We start from the raw sequence: 18,839 nt of genomic DNA on the forward strand, positions 1-18,839 counted from the left end.
ATGACCCAGGATGACCCAGAATGACCAAGGGGGATTCAGAATGACCCAGGATGATTCAGAATGACCCAGAATGACCCAGGATGATTCAGAATGACCCAGGATGATTCGGAATGACCCAGGATGATTCAGAATGACACAGGATGATTCAGAATGACCCAGAATGACCCAGGATGACCCAGAATGACCAAGGGGGATTCAGAATGACCCAGGATGATTCAGAATAACCCAACATGATTCAGAATGAGCAAGGGGGATTCAGAATGACCCAGGATGATTCGGAATGACCCAGGATGATTCAGAATGAACCAGAATGATTCAAAATGACCCAGGACGACCCAGAATGACCAAGGGGGATTCAGAATGACCCAGGAAGATTCAGAATGATCCAGGATGATTCAGAATGATCCGAATGACCCAGGATGACCCAGAATGACCAAGGGGGATTCAGAATTACCCAGGATGATTCGGAATGACCCAGGACGACTCAAAATTATACAAGATGACACAGGATGATTCAGAATGACCCAGAATGACCCAGGATGACCCAGAATGACCAAGGGGGATTCAGAATGACCCAGGATGATTCAGAATAACCCAAGATGATTCAGAATGACCAAGGCTAATTCAGAATGACCCAGGATGATTCAGAATAACCCAGGATGACCCAGAATGACCCAGAATGACCCAGGATGACCCAGAATGACCATGGGGGATTTAGAATGACCCAGGATGATTCAGAATAACCCATGATGATTCAGAATGACCAAGGCTAATTCAGAATGACCCAGGATGATTCAGAATAACCCAGGATGACCCAGAATGACACAGAATGACCCAGAATGACCCAGGATGATTCAGAATGACCCAGAATGATTCAGAATGACCCAGGATGACCCAGAATGATACGGTCGTTGTTACGTGTACTGTGGTGAATGAGGTGGCTGTTATGTGTTCTGTGGTGAATGAGGTGGCTGTTACTTGTTCTATGGTGAATGCGGTGGCTGTTACGTGTTCTGTGGTGAATGAGGTGACTGTTACGTGTTCTGTGGTGAGTGATGTGACTGTTACGTGTTCTGTAGTGAATGGGGTGGCTGTTACTTGTTCTATGGTGAATGCGGTGGCTGTTACGTGTTCTGTGGTGAATGAGGTGGCTGTTACTTGTTCTATGGTGAATGCGGTGGCTGTTACGTGTTCTGTGGTGAATGCGGTGGCTGTTACGTGTTCTGTGGTGAATGAGGTGGCTGTTACTTGTTCTGTGGTGAATGAGGTGGCTGTTACGTGTTCTGTAGTGAATGGGGTGGCTGTTACTTGTTCTGTGGTGAATGAGGTGGCTGTTACTTGTTCTATGGTGAATGCGGTGGCTGTTACTTGTTCTATGGTGAATGAGGTGGCTGTTACTTGTTCTATGGTGAATGAGGTGGCTGTTACGTGTTCTGTGGTGAATGAGGTGGCTGTTACTTGTTTAATGGTGAATGAGGTGGTTGTTACTTGTTCTATGGTGAATGAGGTGACTGTTATGTGTTCTGTGGTGAATGAGGTGACTGTTACGTGTCTGTGGTGAATGAGGTGGCTGTTACGTGTTCTGTAGTGAATGAGGTGGCTGTTACTTGTTCTATGGTGAATGAGGTGGCTGTTACTTGTTCTGTGGTGAATAAGGTGGCTGTTACTTGTTCTGTGGTGAATGAGGTGGCTGTTACGTGTTCTGTAGTGAATGAGGTGGCTGTTACTTGTTCTATGGTGAATGAGGTGGCTGTTACTTGTTCTGTGGTGAATAAGGTGGCTGTTACTTGTTCTGTGGTGAATGAGGTGGCTGTTACTTGTTTAATGGTGAATGAGGTGACTGTTACGTGTTCTGTAGTGAATGAGGTGGCTGTTACTTGTTCTATGGTGAATGAGGTGGCTGTTACTTGTTCTGTGGTGAATAAGGTGGCTGTTACTTGTTCTATAGTGAATGAGGTGGCTGTTACTTGTTTAATGGTGAATGAGGTGACTGTTACGTGTCTGTGGTGAATGAGGTGGCTGTTACTTGTTCTATGGTGATTGAGGTGGCTGTTACTTGTTCTGTGGTGAATGAGGTGGCTGTTACTTGTTCTATGGTGCTTGAGGTGGCTGTTACTTGTTCTATGGTGAATGAGGTGGCTGTTACTTGTTCTATGGTGAATGCGGTGGCTGTTACTTGTTCTATGGTGAATGAGGTGGCTGTTACTTGTTCTATGGTGAATGAGGTGGCTGTTACGTGTCTGTGGTGAATGAGGTGGCTGTTACTTGTTCTATGGTGAATGCGGTGGCTGTCACGTCACATCTACTGTGGTGACTTTGGTGCTGTCAGTTGACTATGGAGAATATGGTTGTTGTCTCGACTATTGTGGGGTGGAGGGAAGGACACTCACTGTCGATAAGGAATTGTTCACATGTACTGTGAGGGTTGGGGCGGGGGCGGGTACTGCGGGGGCTCCTGGTGCGGGTATTGAGGAGCTGACTGGCCCATGTTCCCCACGGTGTTCATGTGTACAACAGTGGCGTTGACGGTCGGCTGCATCACAAAACCAGGCTGCACACGCTGAAACGGTGTATCGTGAGATATCATTGGATCATAGAAAAACAACAACAACAACAACGATGATGATGATGATGATGATGATGATGATGATGATGATGATGATGATGATGATGATAATAATAATTGTATTGCGCTATATTTACACGCCACACATGTCATGTTCAAAGCACTTCACCATTATTACCCCAGTCGGTGGATCAGAGTGCACCTGATTTCATTCTTACCTCCGGGTACCCACTGGTGGCTGGGCAGAGGCAGAGCTTAATGTGCTCTTTCAAATATCTTTTTTTGAAATATCTTTGCATAACCATTATGATATTCGATTTCCGGAACAGAACAGAATACTTGTTTTCCTTACAGACTGTGCATGGTATTACCTCACGTCGACATGCGAGGATGCCTCCAAGGATAGTGGCCACGAGAGTGAATATCCATCCCAATATCACCATCGCAACGATGCCGAGAGCCAATGAGTTGAATTCGTTCAGTGTTTCACAGGTGTAGTACGCACTCCCGCCTCCGTTGCTGTAGAGACAAAATCCACATCAATACACACCCCTTGACGGATATAACACATACCCACGCATAGCACATACGCACGTATAGCACATACACACGTATAATACCCACTCACGTATAAGACCCATATCTAACACACACTCACGTATAACACCCACGTGTATCCAGGTATAACAACGACGTATAACATCCACGCATAACACCCACCCTCGTATAAAACCAACGTACGTATAACACCCAAGTACCTACATATAACATCCACTTAAGTATAACACCAACTCACGTATAACACCCACCCATGTATAACACCTGCATATCACATCCACTCACGTATAACAAACACGTATAACACCCATCCACGTATAAAACTCACTCACGTATAAAACTCATCCACGTATAACACCGACCCACCCACCCACGTATACCACCCAATCACGAATAACACCCACGTATAACACCCATCCATGTATATTACTCACCAACATATAACAGCCATCCACGTATAAAACTCACTCATGTATAACACTCACGTATAACACCCACTCACGTATAACACCCATCCACGTATAAAAGCCCGTTCACGTATAATACCCACGTATAACACCAATCCACATATTAAACCCACCCACGTATAACACCCACTCACGTAAGACACCCATGTTTAAAACCCACTCACGTATAAAACCCACCCACGTATAACAACCATCCACGTATAAACCTCACTCATGTATAACACCCACTCACGTATAAAACCCATCCACGTATAAAACCCACTCACGTATAACACCCTTCCTCATATAAAACCCACCCACGTATAAAGCCCTTCCTCGTATAAAAAACACCCACGTATAACACCCATCCACGTATAAAACTCACTCATGTATGACACCCACTCACGTATGACACCCACGTATAAAACCCACTCACGTATAACACCCACCCACGTATAAAACCCACTCACGTATAAAACCCATCCACGTATAAAACCCACTCACGTATAACACCCTTCCACGTATAAAACTCACTCATGTATAACACCCATCCACGTATAAAACTCACTCATGTATAATACCCACTCACGTATGACACCCACGTATAAAACCCACTTACGTATAAAACCCATCCACGTATAAAACCCACTCACGTATAACACCCTTCCTCATATAAAACCCACCCACGTATAACACCCATCCACGTATAAAACTCACTCATGTATAACACCCACTCACGTATGACACCCACGTATAAAACCCACTCACGTATAAAACCCATCCACGTATAAAACCCACTCACGTATAACACCCTTCCTCATATAAAACCCACCCACGTATAACACCCATCCACGTATAAAACTCACTCATGTATAACACCCACTCACGTATGACACCCACGTCTAAAACCCACTCACGTATAAAACCCATCCACGTATAAAACCCACTCACGTATAACACCCTTCCTCATATAAAACCCACCCACGTATAACACCCATCCACGTATAAAACTCATTCATGTATAACACCCACTCACGTATGACACCCACGTATAAAACCCACTCAATATAACACCCATCCACGTATAAAACCCACTCAAGTATAACACCCACGTATTACACCCACCCACATATAACGCCAACGTATGGCATACACCATGTACAGCACAGGTCATATTTACCACAATGTACAAATGGTACCGACCTGCAGACGCACGAGTAACTCCTGGTAGAGCAGTACTGCGTGTCCTGGCGGGCAAAAACCCCAACGATCAGCAGGCAGAAGAAGAAGATGATGGCCATGATGACGAGAGTCAAGATGCAGAAGACCATCTGGGTGATGTACTGAAGCAGTAAACGTATATATACCTTCATATGACAACTATCTGGGTGATGTACTGAAGCAGTAACCGTATATACCTTCATATGACAACTATCTGGGTGATGTACTGAAGCAGTAACCGTATATATACCTTCATATGACAACTATCTGGGTGATGTACTGAAGCAGTAACCGTATATATACCTTCATATGACAACCATCTGGGTGATGTACTGAAGCAGTAAACGTATATTTACCTTCATATGACAACTATCTGGGTGATGTACTGAAGTAGTAACCGTATATATACCTTCATATGACAACTATCTGGGTGATGTACTGAAGTAGTAAACGTATGTATACCTTCATATGACAACTATCTGGGTGATGTACTGAAGTAGTAAACGTATATATACCTTCATATGACAACTATCTGGGTGATGTACTGAAGTAGTAAACGTATATATACCTTCATATGACAACTATCTGGGTGATGTACTGAAGTAGTAAACGTATATATACCTCTATATAACAACCACCTGGGTGATGTACTGAAGCAGTAAACGTATATATACCTTCATATAACAACCATCTGGGTGATGTACTGAAGGAGTAAACGTATATATACATTTATATATATGACAACTATCTGGGTGATGTACTGAAGCAGTAAACGTATAAATACTTTAAGTAATAAAACTTTCGTGGGATATGGTTAATACCTCACTTCATAACACTCCCATTGTACTCACCCCTCCCTTGCCCTGGACGCAGCTTGCTATGGCGCCGATCAGACCTGGGATGATGAACTGTGGACGGAACGTTGGTAAAGAGCGGTATAAGTTTTGTATCTATATGTGCTCTTTCAAATTATTACGAAATTACGAGGCTTACAGTGATGGTCCTTTAAGCACAGCCAATAGCCCATATCAGTGAGTGTTACTTAAGAGCACCGCCAATAGCCCATATTAGTGAGTGTTACTTAAGAGCACAGCCAATAGCCCATAGTAGTGAGTGTTACTTATGAGCACAGCCAACAGGCCGTTTTAGTGATTTATACTTACCGCAAAGCCAATAGTCCATACCAGAGGTGGATATTTACAGCAAAGCCAATAGCCCATACCAGAGGTGGATATTTACAGCAAAGCCAATAGTCCATACCAGAGGTGGATATTTACAGCAAAGCCAATAGTCCATACCAGAGGTGGATACTTACAGCAAAGCCAATAGTCCATACCTGAGGTGGATATTTACAGCAAAGCCAATAGTCCATACCAGAGGTGGATATTTACAGCAAAGCCAATAGTCCATGCCAGAGGTGGATATTTACAGCAAAGCCAATAGCCCATATCAGAGGTGGATATTTACAGCAAAGCCAATAGTCAATACAAGGGGTGGATATTTACAGCAAAGCCAATAGTCCATACCAGAGGTGGATATCTACAGCAAAGCCAATAGCCCATATCAGAGGTGGATATTTACAGCAAAGCCAATAGTCCATACCAGAGGTGGATATTTACAACAAAGCCAATAGCCCATATCAGAGGTGGATATTACAGCAAAGCCAATAGTCCATACCAGAGGTGGTTATTTACAGCAAAGCCAATAGTCCATATCAGAGGTGGATATTTACAGCAAAGCCAATAGTCCATACCAGAGGTGGATATTTACAGGAAAGCCAATAGTCCATACCAGATATGGATATTTACAGGAAAGCCAATAGTCCATACCAGAGGTGGATATTTACAGCAAAGCCAATAGTCCTTGCCAGAGGTGGATATTTACAGCAAAGCCAATAGTCCATACCTGAGGTGGATATTTACCGCAAAGCCAATAGTCCTTACCAGAGGTGGTTATTTACAGCAAAGCCAATAGTCCATACCAGAGGTGGATATTTACAGCAAAGCCAATAGTCCATATCAGAGGTGGATATTTACAGCAAAGCCAATAGTCCATATCAGAGGTGGATATTTACAGCAAAGCCAATAGTCCATATTGTAGGGTACTTACAGCAAAGCCAATAGCCCATGTCGGTGACGATGCGTAAGCAGCGTAGGCACTGGCGCCGCTTGTGTCCAAGGTGCTGCCAAAGACCCTGTCGATGTTGCCGAGTGCGGCTGTTACTATCTTATTGAACAGCATATACACCAGCATGCTCAAGGCGATTCCTGGAAAAACAGATGTCAACACAGATACCATCAAAACTTAAAAAGTAGATAACCCTAATATATTGATAATAGAGCACATTTGTTTTAATTCATCATTTGGGAAGGAGCGTGCCATTTGATAATTAGGAGCGGGGGCGGCTTTTTGGGGTAGAGTCATGTTTTTCTTTCTTCATTTTTATAGGGGCTGAGATTTTTTTCCTCTGAAAAGAGAGATGAGATTTATTTCTTACAGCATATTTCAAATTCAACCTTGGGAAAGAACGTTACAATTTTCTCACTGTTCACTAAGACATAATAACTGTACAATGAAAATAGTAGTATGATAAAGCATTTTATAAATTAACAAATAAAGACCATTTTTACAACACCATATGTTTGTAGCCAAAACAAGTCTACTTAACATGGTTGTACTCACATCTTCTGGAGGAATGTACTTTTAAATGACTAAGATGATGAGCATGATGGACATAAGTACCATAACGTTTGATGTAAACTGACGAAGAACGTTGTACACGTTGGGTCCAAACCTCGAGAATCTATCGCCCAAACACAACCACAACAGTTTGCTGAATCATGCAGGTGCTACATTACCCAGGTCAGTGGAACTTAAGTATGATTAATGAGAGAACAAGCCATTGGTATGATACATCAAGAAGCAACGCACGACCACGTCTGAAGGAGTTTTGGCTATAGCCGAATGACAGTCACGAGGCTGGTGGTCCGTTTTAGGCACACTGGATGGACGGGAGACAGGATACTTCTCGTCGACGTTGTTGGTGAGGCGGCTGCCTTGGCCGACGCCACAAATAACCATGAACCAAATAATACCCCTGAACGTCGTGGAGCTTTCGTCCCAAAAAGCATTTTTAAAATATTGATAGTCCAAGTACACAGTTAAATCACAAAGATCATTGTGTGGCCCGAGAATTAGGACACACTCACTTACATCATCACAAAATAGAAACAGGTGACACCCGACCCATAAGACCATAGGCAAAACGCACCCATTAGAAAAGAATGTCCACGATAGGCGCAAGAAATGTTTGAAGCCAATATCATTCAGCCCAGTTCTTCTGAATAGAACATTCCCATTGCCATGGTTAAAAAACGTGATAGCTCTAATCGCTTTGCTGTAGTTTATAGACGAAACAATACTTTACCAAACCTATATTTTTCCCTTCACCACCTCTGCCAATATTTTAAGTGTACTTGATTGTGCTTTGAGCAAATACGACTCCATCCAGATGCAAAATACAAGTCGGCCTTAATTACAGCCGAAGGTGTTTTTTGATGGAATCGCCTCCCTTTTGGTCTAAAAAATGATCCCATAGCATTTCTGCAAACCATTTCAGAGGCAGTAAAGAAATGAATTGGCGTTACATGCTAATATATGCAGATGACAGGATATTTTCTAAAACGCTTTTGGAACATCTGAGTCACCTCAAGGCAGTATTTCAAAAGATCATAGAAGCAGGACTCACTCTAAAACCAACCAAATGTAAATTTGCGACACAAGTCACCTACAAAGGGTATATCGCCAGTAAAGATGGCATCCATGTCGATATACTTCCAAAATAGAATCGGTCACATAGATCTCACCAACTAAATATGTCCATGACGTTTGCCATTTCTTAGATTTGGTCCCATATATATCAATTCATTCAGACACTGGCATATCGATTCATCCAGACACTGCTATCTCGACTCATCCATGCACTGCCATACTGACTCATCCAGACGATGCCATATCGACTCATCCATGCACTGCCGTATAGACTCATCCATGCACTGCCATATCGACTCATCCATGCACTGCCATATCGACTCATCCAGACACTGCCATATCGACTCATCCATGCACTGCCATACCGACTCATCCATGCACTGCCATATAGACTCATTGAGGCAGTCACATCTACTCATCCAGACACTGCCATATCGACTCATCCATGCACTGCTATATCGACTCATCCAGACACTGCCATATTGACTCATCCATGCACTGCCATACCGACTCATCCATGCACTGCCATATAGACTCATCGAGGCAGTCACATCTACTCATCCAGACACTGCCATATCGACTCATCCAGACACTGCCATACCGACTCATCCAGACATTGCCACATGGACTCATCAAGGCAGTCATAATGAATCATCCAGACACTGACATATCGGCTCATCCAGACACTGCCATACCGACTCATCCAGACACTGCCACATAGACTCATCTAGATACTGCCATATCGACTCATCCAGACACTGCCATATCGACTCATCCATGCACTGCCATATAGACTCATCCATGCACTGCCATATCGACTCATCCATGCACTGCCAAACCGACTAATCCATGCACTGCCACATAGACTCATCTAGGCAGCCATATCGACTCATCCATGCACTGCCAAACCGACTCATCTAGACACTGCCATACCGACTCATCCAGACACTGCCATATCGACTCATCCAGACACTGCCATACCGACTCATCCAGACACTGCCACATAGACTCATCCAGACACTGCCATATCGACTCATCCAGACACTGCCATATCGACTCATCCAGACACTGCCATATCGACTCATCCAGACACTGCCATATCGACTCATCCAGACACTATCATATCGACTCATCCAGACACTGCCATATCGACTCATCCATGCACTGCCATATAGACTCATCCATGCACTGCCATATCGACTCATCCATGCACTGCTATATCGACTCATCCATGCACTGCCAAACCGACTCATCCAGACACTGGCATACCAACTCATCCAGACACTGCCACATATACTCATCCATGCACTGCCATATCGACTCATCCAGACACTGCCATATCGACTCATCCATGCACAGCCATACCAACTCATCCATACACTGCCACACAGACTCATCCATGCACTGCCATACCGACTCATCCAGACACTGCCATACCAACTCATCCATGCACTGCCATATCGGCTCATCCATGCACTGCCATATCGACTCATCTAGACACTGCCATATCGACTCATCCATGCACTGCCATATCGACTCATCTAGACACTGCCATATCGACTCATCCATGCACTGCCATATCGACTCATCTAGACACTGCCATATCGACTCATCCATGCACTGCCAAACCGACTCATCTAGACACTGCCATACCGACTCATCCATGCACTGCCATACCGACTCATCTAGACACTGCCATACCGACTCATCCATGCACTGCCATATCGACTCATCCATGCACTGCCATATTGACTCATCCATGCACAGCCAAATCGACTCATCCAGACACTGCCATATCGACTCATCCAGACACTGCCATATCGACTCATCCAGACACTGCCATATCGACTCATCCAGACACTGCCATATCGACTCATCCAGACACTGCCATACCGACTCATCCAGACACTGCCACATAGACTCATCCAGACACTGCCATATCGACTCATCCAGACACTGCCATATCGACTCATCCAGACACTGCCATATCGACTCATCCAGACACTATCATATCGACTCATCCAGACACTGCCATATCGACTCATCCATGCACTGCCATATAGACTCATCCATGCACTGCCATATGGACTCATCCATGCACTGCCATATCGACTCATCCATGCACTGCCAAACCGACTCATCCAGACACTGGCATACCAACTCATCCAGACACTGCCACATAGACTCATCCATGCACTGCCATATCGACTCATCCAGACACTGCCATATCGACTCATCCATGCACAGCCATACCAACTCATCCATACACTGCCACACAGACTCATCCATGCACTGCCATACCGACTCATCCAGACACTGCCATACCAACTCATCCAGACACTGCCATATAGACTCATCTAGGCAGCCATATCGACTCATCCATGCCCTGCCATATCGACTCATCCAGACACTGCCATACCGACTCATCCAGACACTGCCACATAGACTCATCTAGATACTGCCATATCGACTCATCCAGACACTGCCATATCGACTCATCCATGCACTGCCATATAGACTCATCCATGCACTGCCATATCGACTCATCCATGCACTGCCAAACCGACTAATCCATGCACTGCCACATAGACTCATCTAGGCAGCCATATCGACTCATCCATGCACTGCCATATCGACTCATCCATGCACTGCTATATCGACTCATCCAGACACTGCCATATCGACTCATCCATGCACTGCCATACCGACTCATCCATGCACTGCCATATCGACTCATCCATGCACTGCCATATCGACTCATCCAGACACTGCCATATAGACTCATCCAGACACTGCCATACCAACTCATCCAGACACTGCCACATAGACTCATCTAGGCAGCCATATCGACTCATCCATGCACTGCCATATCGACTCATCCAGACACTGCTATCTCGACTTATCCAGACACTACCATATCGACTCATCCATGCACTGCCATATCGACTCATCCATGCACTGCCATACCGACTCATCCAGACACTGCCATATCGACTCATCCAGACACTGCCATATCGACTCATTCAGACACTACCATATCGGCTCATCCATGCACTGCCATATCGACTCATCCATGCACTGCCATATCGACTCATCCATGCACTGCCATATCGACTCATCCATGCACTGCCATATCGACTCATCCATGCACTGCCATATCGACTCATCCAGACACTGCCATATCGACTCATCCAGACACTGCCATATCGACTCATCCAGACACTGCCATATCGAATCATCCATGCATTGCCATATCGACTCATCCATGCACTGCCATATCGGCTCATCCATGCACTGCCATATCGACTCATCCATGCACTGCCATATCGACTCATCCATGCACTGCCATATCGACTCATCCAGACACTGCCATATCGACTCATCCAGACACTGCCATATCGATTCATCCATGCACTGCCATATCGGCTCATCCATGCACTGCCATATCGAATCATCCATACACTGCCATATCGACTCATCCAGACACTGCCATATCGTCTCATCCAGTCAATCATATCGTGTCATCCTGACACTGCCATATCGACTCACATATCCATAAGCGTAGATCAGTGGCATGCCGTCATTCTAACAGCGTATGTAAACTCTTATTACTTAGCAACACATGTCAATAGCATCAAAAATACAAAGTTGACAATCTGCCTCAGCTAATGACACTCAAGTGTTTTATACAGAAACATACATAAAGGTTAAAACATAATATGATTGTCGGGTTAATGATGAAACCTGGTCAGGCATGATCTCGCCCATGTCCTCTTTCGTTGTGGAATAGGCTATGGACATCACCGAGCGGCGGTGGGTAGTTTAATGGTTAATGCGTTCTCTCACAACACTGAAGGTCCGGGTTCGATTCCAAACATGATATGCAATGATGTACCCATAGCGTCTCCAGCCGTAATATTGCTGAATATTACTCAAGTGGCGTAAACCAGACCCACTCACTCGACATGTCCCGATAAAGGCATGCATCTGATCATTATATTTGAATTTTAATTGAAAGCTTTATTTTACCAAAACAGTGTAAGTGTACATACATATTTCATCTAACTATCATGTGGTACCAGCAATCACGTACAAATTAACAGAAATGTGACATTTTGTCTGCAAACGTCATGTACATGCAGGCTTTAAAAAGACAAAGATTGTCGACCTCTGTTCAAGTTGTAAGTCCTTTGGGCACCAAAAAGTCACGTTGAGATCCTGCCACAGGAACTGTGTGAGCACCTGTCATAGCAGGACGTATGGGGTACTGACAGTCATGTCCAGATCCTCTCCCAGGAACCGTGGTCATGTCTAATTGTCAAATCAGGATCCATGTTGTTTGTTTGTTTGTTCGTTGTTTAATGCGGCGCTCAGCAATATTCCAGCGTAAAAGGCGACTTACGGAATCGGGTGGTCAGGCTCGTCCAGGTCCAGACTCGATTATTTACAGACTGTCGTCATATAGTGCGGCGTTAAACAACCAACAAATGTATGACTGCGTCTGTAAATAATCGAGTCTCTGACTTTACATCCATTGTGTCCATATATCTCTGACTTTACATCCATTGTGTCCATGTATCTCTGACTTTACATCCATTGTGTCATGTATCTCTGACTTTATATCCATTGTGTCCATTTATCTCTGACATTACATCCATTGTGTCCATGTATCTCTGACTTTACATCCATTGTGTCCATGTATCTCTGACTTTACATCCATTGTGTCCATGTATCTCTGACTTTACATCCATTGTGTCCATGTATCTCTGACTTTACATCCATTGTGTCCATGTATCTCTGACTTTACATCCATTGTGTCCATGTGTCTCTGACTTTACATCCATTGTGTCCATGTATCTCTGACTTTACATCCATTGTGTCCTTGTATCTCTGACTTTACATCCATTGTGTCCGTGTATCTCTGACTTTACATCCATTGTGTCCATATATCTCTGACTTTACATCCATTGTGTCCATGTATCTCTGACTTTACATCCGTTGTGTCCATGTATCTCTGACTTTACATCCATTGTGTTAGTGTATCTCTGACTTTACATCCATTGTGTCCATGTATCTCTGACTTTACATCCGTTGTGTCCATGTATCTCTGACTTTACATCCGTTGTGTCCATGTATCTCTGACTTTACATCCATTGTGTCCATGTATCTCTGACTTTACATCCATTGTGTCCGTGTATCTCTGTCTTTACATCCATTGTGTCCATGTATCTCTGACTTTACATCCATTGTGTCCATGTATCTCTGACTTTACATCCGTTGTGTCCATGTATCTCTGACTTTACATCCATTGTGTCCGTGTATCTCTGACTTTACATCCATTGTGTCCATGTATCTCTGACTTTACATCCATTGTGTCCATGTATCTCTGACTTTACATCCATTGTGTTAGTGTATCTCTGACTTTACATCCAGTGTGTCATGTATCTCTGACTTTACATCCATTGTGTCCATGTATCTCTGACTTTACATCCATTGTGTCCATGTATCTCTGACTTTACATCCATTGTGTCCATGTATCTACCACTTTACATCCATTGTGTCCATGTATCTCTGACTTGACATCCATTGTGTCCATGTATCTCTGACTTTACATCCATTGTGTCATGTATCTCTGACTTTACATCCATTGTGTCATGTATCTCTGACATTACATCCATTGTGTCCATATATCTCTGACTTTACATCCATTGTGTCCGTGTATCTCTGACTTTACATCCATTGTGTTAGTGTATCCCTGACGTTATATCCGTTGTGTCCATGTATCTCTGACTTTACATCCATTGTGTCCGTTTATCTCTGGGCAATACCGTTTCTCGTAAAATCGTCCCGATTATAAATTAACGAATTTCCAGATCAACAATTGTCCAAATTAACGTTCAGATGTCCAAATTAACGAATGTCAAGATTAACGAGTCATAGGTATACAGTGATATACCCTGTATAATATTTAGACGTTTCAGCAGTGTCTGGAACACACGCTCTCCGGTTTAACGGGGTTTCTCTGTACGCTGACACCTCGGGTGTGTCTACCTGCGAAAACTAGAAGTCTACAAAGAAACTGGATACAAAGACCCACACTCTCGCTGTATCCATTCTCCTGCCTGTGTGGTACATACATCAATTTAAAGAACGATGAAGCCAAGGATACACCATTCCAAACAACCCTGTACCATCATCTAACAATGTTAGCAAGGGCGTCAACTGTTACTTATGATATACCGAGAAACAAACCAACATACAACTCAATATATACCTACAACGAAGCACATACACATGACACTCACCACAAGCCAGGGCGAGTCCGGAGAATACTCCATTGGATATATTTATCTTGGATTTGGTCGACATCGTGGACATACTACCTCTCTGTTCTTCTGTCAGTGTCATCTTCCCTGCTTTGTCATGTCCACAACGCTGTCAACGCCGGCAACGCCACGTGATTGTATTTAATCACATGCTAGTATCGACCAGCGTCGATTCCTTTCCCTCTACCACGGGTATGACGGATTATCACAGCGGACTTATGTGCTGGGAGCAAGATATTTCTAGGTTAAAGAGATCATTTCAAGACTTTAAGACACACGTTTTTCAATATGGACATTTTAAGATATCAAGATATCAATATGTCAATATATATACTAGTTTGTGACGTATATGTTAGTGTTGATCCCCCAGCAGTGACAAGGGAGGTGATGGTTCTCACAGAAGGCGCTAATGGCACGACAAACTAGGACACTGTATGTACATGATGTATGCGTCGCACCTGGGCTGCACCTTTGTCCAGGTGCATCAGATGGTGCCATAGCGTTGTTAGCTCCATAAGGGAGAGTGTTAGTGATTGGGGTTTCTTTAATTGTCCAGGTGCATCAGTTGATGCAATAGCGTTGTTAGCTCCATGAGGGAGAGTGTGAGCGATCGGGGTTCTAATATTGTCCAGGTGCATCAAATGATTCAATAGCGTTGTTAGCTCCACGAGGGAGAGTCTGAGTGATTGGGGTTCTAATATTGTCCAGGTGCATCAGATGGTGCTATAGCGTTGTTAGCTCCACGAGGAAGAGTGTGAGTGATTGGGGTTCTAGTATTGTCCAGGTGCATCAGATGGTGCTATAGCGTTATTAGCATCCCTGTGACTTAATAGGCTTAAAAGTTGTATTTGCGTATACGTTGTTAATGAATTAGAACTTTTTGACTACTTCGTCTTTTTAAAAATTGAGTGATACACCGTTAAGGGAATCAAGACCATTTTACAGGGGTCAGCTGTGTTATTGTCCAGTAAATAAATGCAACATAACACTTTCCGCGTTAATAAGAAATTTCTGCTAAAGGCAGAGTCGATTCTATGACAACATAAGGAGCATGTGTGTATGAATCACTATCAAGTATCATTACATTATGACAATTATTACCTTAGTCGAATATCCCCGGGGATCGCCGGTAATCACATCCATGTTCCAGGACAACGTCATTGTCCCTGCGTCTGTCTTTTGTTGTTTATTATTTAATAGCGGACAAAAACTATACTGAACCAAATTAAAAACTTCACAATCCTAAAATTTTAACATTTTGACCAGTTATCATTGTGGGCCCTTATTGTGTATTTAAACAGTAATTGCCACGTATTGTCTTCAGATATCACCCGTTTTTGTACAGGTGAATCGATCAAAATCATGTGCACAGCACTATAGTGGCAAAAGTGGTTTTTCAGGTGCAACTGGTCACGTGGCCATAATACCGCACGTGTTTCAGTCATACTTGTTAGCAATCATTAACAAAAAAAAGAAAAAAAAAAGAAAAAAAAAGTCTTTACGGCCATTTGTCATGCTACGCTCTTCAAATGTGCAACGTGAACGTGCCATCGGCTTGTTGTAGACGGGAACGTCCGTAGCTGAAGCCGCAAGGGCGATGGGTTGTAGTCGACGGACTGTTTATGATTTACAGACGCGTCTACAGCAAACGGGTACCACCGCTGATCGCCCTCGGCCAGGTCGCCCACGTGTGACGTCACATGCAGAGGATCGTCAGATTGTCTTACGTCACCTCCGTAACCGATTTTTGACGGCTTCATCAACCAGAAATGAACTGTTTAGGGGAAGACTGAGTGCGCAAACTGTTCGAAACCGTCTGAGGACTGCTCACCTTCAAGCACGACGGCCATACTTTGGGCTGATTCTGACTCAATTACACAGACGTCAACGTCAGTTGTGGGCACAGCGACACTTACGATGGAAGGGGAATTGGAATCAAGTAGTCTTCAGTGCTGAATCCCGATTTAATCTTCGATTTGCTGATGGTAAGGCGAGGGTGTGGAGGCGCGGTGTTGACAGATTCCCAGGCGGAAGTGTCATGGTGTGGGATGCTTTCTGTGGCAATGCACGTTCCAGGCTTCTTGTCATCCGTGACAACCTCAACGCTGCTGCTTACCGCGACCAGGTACTGACACCTGAACTTCTGCCTTTTATGGCACCGCATGGACCCGGTTTGATCTTCCAACACGACAATGCCAGACCCCACACAGCAATTTTGACAAGGAATTTCCTTCAGAAGGCGGGAGTCAACACTCTACTGAACTTGTGTGCCAACAGATTCTCGTGCTTGGGACTTATGATTTAAATCGTTGATGTTATAACCGAATACCGTAGGTGCTTGGAACAAATTATGGTTACCACCGTTAATTGAAATCCTTCTTTGGACATTAATGATTAAAAATTACCTTCTCTGATACATTTGTCCGTTGCCTATCATATATGGAATTACTTTTAAAAATGTGAAGTTTTTAATTTGACTCAGTATATATGTGCTTCATATAAAGTGATGTAAATGTTATGTTATCGAAAATAACAACATAATATTTTGGTCATTGGTTTAATCAAAATTTTATCATAACAAATTCACTGACAAAATCCATACCTGGTAACAGGAGACAGAGCGAGACACCCTAAAAGAAGGGTGGTGTAACTAACTCAATTAACAATGTCAATATCGGGTATGACCACATTTGCTTTGATACATATGAGACAGCGATGGCGAATTGAAGACACCAACAGATTGAAAACAGCCTGGAGGATGTTCCAAATATCAACCAAAGATGGGCCCAACTGAGCTAGCGATACCAGCTGATTCTGATCCTTTCGTAGGCATCGTTCCATCTCGTCCCAGACATGTCCTATAGGGGAGAGGTCTCGAGAAATAGCCGTTCATGGCAGTACAGCAATGTTATGCTGCCTCAAAAAGTCACGTGCAACGTGTAGGTGGTCATTATTCTGCTGCAAATTGACGTTACGTCCTGCATTTGCACAAAGGGTAGAATATGATCTCGAACGATGTCGTCCCAGAAGCGTTCGTCAGTCAAATAGCTATTAACAATGGTGAGTTGTATTCTCCCATGAGTTGTGATGCCGCCCCGTAACATTCCACTTCCACCCCCAAAGTGACGACGTTGAGTAACGCAGGCGTCGCTACAACGTTCTCCTAGGCGTCTGTGAACCATTGCAAGAGCTGTTCATCAGCCCTGCCCAGATGAAACCTGGAATTTGTGAACAGTATACTGTCCCGGTCATGTCTTCTGAACCTCAGATACTGTCTACACCAAGCTAGGCGTGTCTGACGGTGACGTGTAAGAAAAATTGGGCGTATCGCTGGACGTCGGGGCCGGGTGTTGTGCTTCCTCAACCGGTTGCCTTCAGTTCTGCCACTAAATGGTCTCAACACGGGGATTGTCCGAGCTGTTAATTTGGCAGTTTAGTATGCACCAGCCGAATTTGGTTGTCTTGTTGACGTGATGTATGACGTGAATGTTGCCCTCCTGTAGATAACGTCTCCAAAGATGTAATATTGTTTCGAAGAACATTAAAATGTGTGCAGCTTCGATTTGCGGATACGCACCAAACACAGACGTTGATTTTCATCTAGTTGTGGCATTGCTTAAACGTTATTTACAGTTAATCAAAACTGTATTCATGAGCACCTGATAACTAAACAATGTTTGTGCGCTGTTCACATTCAAAAACCACGTGTATGAGTATAATCTTTCCAACAAACACGTAAACATTCAAATTTTTCGCCGTGCATAGGGCACTTTGTGAATCACGACGAGATCTGTGACTGAATATCTCATATGTATTTACCACGTAGTTATTACCCATTCTCTCTCTCTCTCTCTCTCTCTCTCTCTCTCTCTCTCTCTCTCTCTCTCTCTCTCTCTCTCTCTCTCTCTCTCTCTCTCTCTCTGAAAATCAATCAGAAGAAGCAGGTGTTAA

The 18,839-nt window shown here is 43.8% G+C and overlaps 3 protein-coding genes across 3 annotated transcripts; 2 read left to right on the forward strand and 1 right to left on the reverse strand.

Moving 5' to 3' along the window:
- Positions 1 to 889: 889 nt before the first annotated feature.
- LOC139475573 (uncharacterized) lies at positions 890 to 1,561 on the forward strand. The gene has a single exon (XM_071258764.1). The coding sequence runs from the start codon at positions 890 to 892 to the stop codon at positions 1,559 to 1,561; it is 672 nt and encodes a 223-aa protein (XP_071114865.1).
- Positions 1,562 to 1,614: 53 nt separating this feature from the next.
- On the forward strand, positions 1,615 to 2,010 carry LOC139475574 (uncharacterized). Its single transcript, XM_071258765.1, has one exon. The coding sequence runs from the start codon at positions 1,615 to 1,617 to the stop codon at positions 2,008 to 2,010; it is 396 nt and encodes a 131-aa protein (XP_071114866.1).
- A 92-nt stretch (positions 2,011 to 2,102) lies between these two features.
- LOC139475801 (uncharacterized) lies at positions 2,103 to 14,970 on the reverse strand. Its single transcript, XM_071259002.1, has 6 exons — positions 14,868 to 14,970; positions 6,901 to 7,058; positions 5,643 to 5,699; positions 4,774 to 4,913; positions 2,938 to 3,085; positions 2,103 to 2,560 (listed from the first exon to the last, which is right to left on the reverse strand). Exons 1-6 carry the CDS (start codon positions 14,968 to 14,970, stop codon positions 2,408 to 2,410), a joined length of 759 nt encoding a protein of 252 aa, XP_071115103.1. The 3' UTR covers positions 2,103 to 2,407.
- Positions 14,971 to 18,839: the final 3,869 nt, after the last annotated feature.

This window comes from Haliotis cracherodii, unplaced genomic scaffold (assembly GCF_022045235.1).
Source record: "Haliotis cracherodii isolate W230 unplaced genomic scaffold, xgHalCrac1.p SCAF_3, whole genome shotgun sequence".
In the NCBI taxonomy this organism is placed as follows: Eukaryota; Metazoa; Mollusca; class Gastropoda; order Lepetellida; family Haliotidae; genus Haliotis; species Haliotis cracherodii.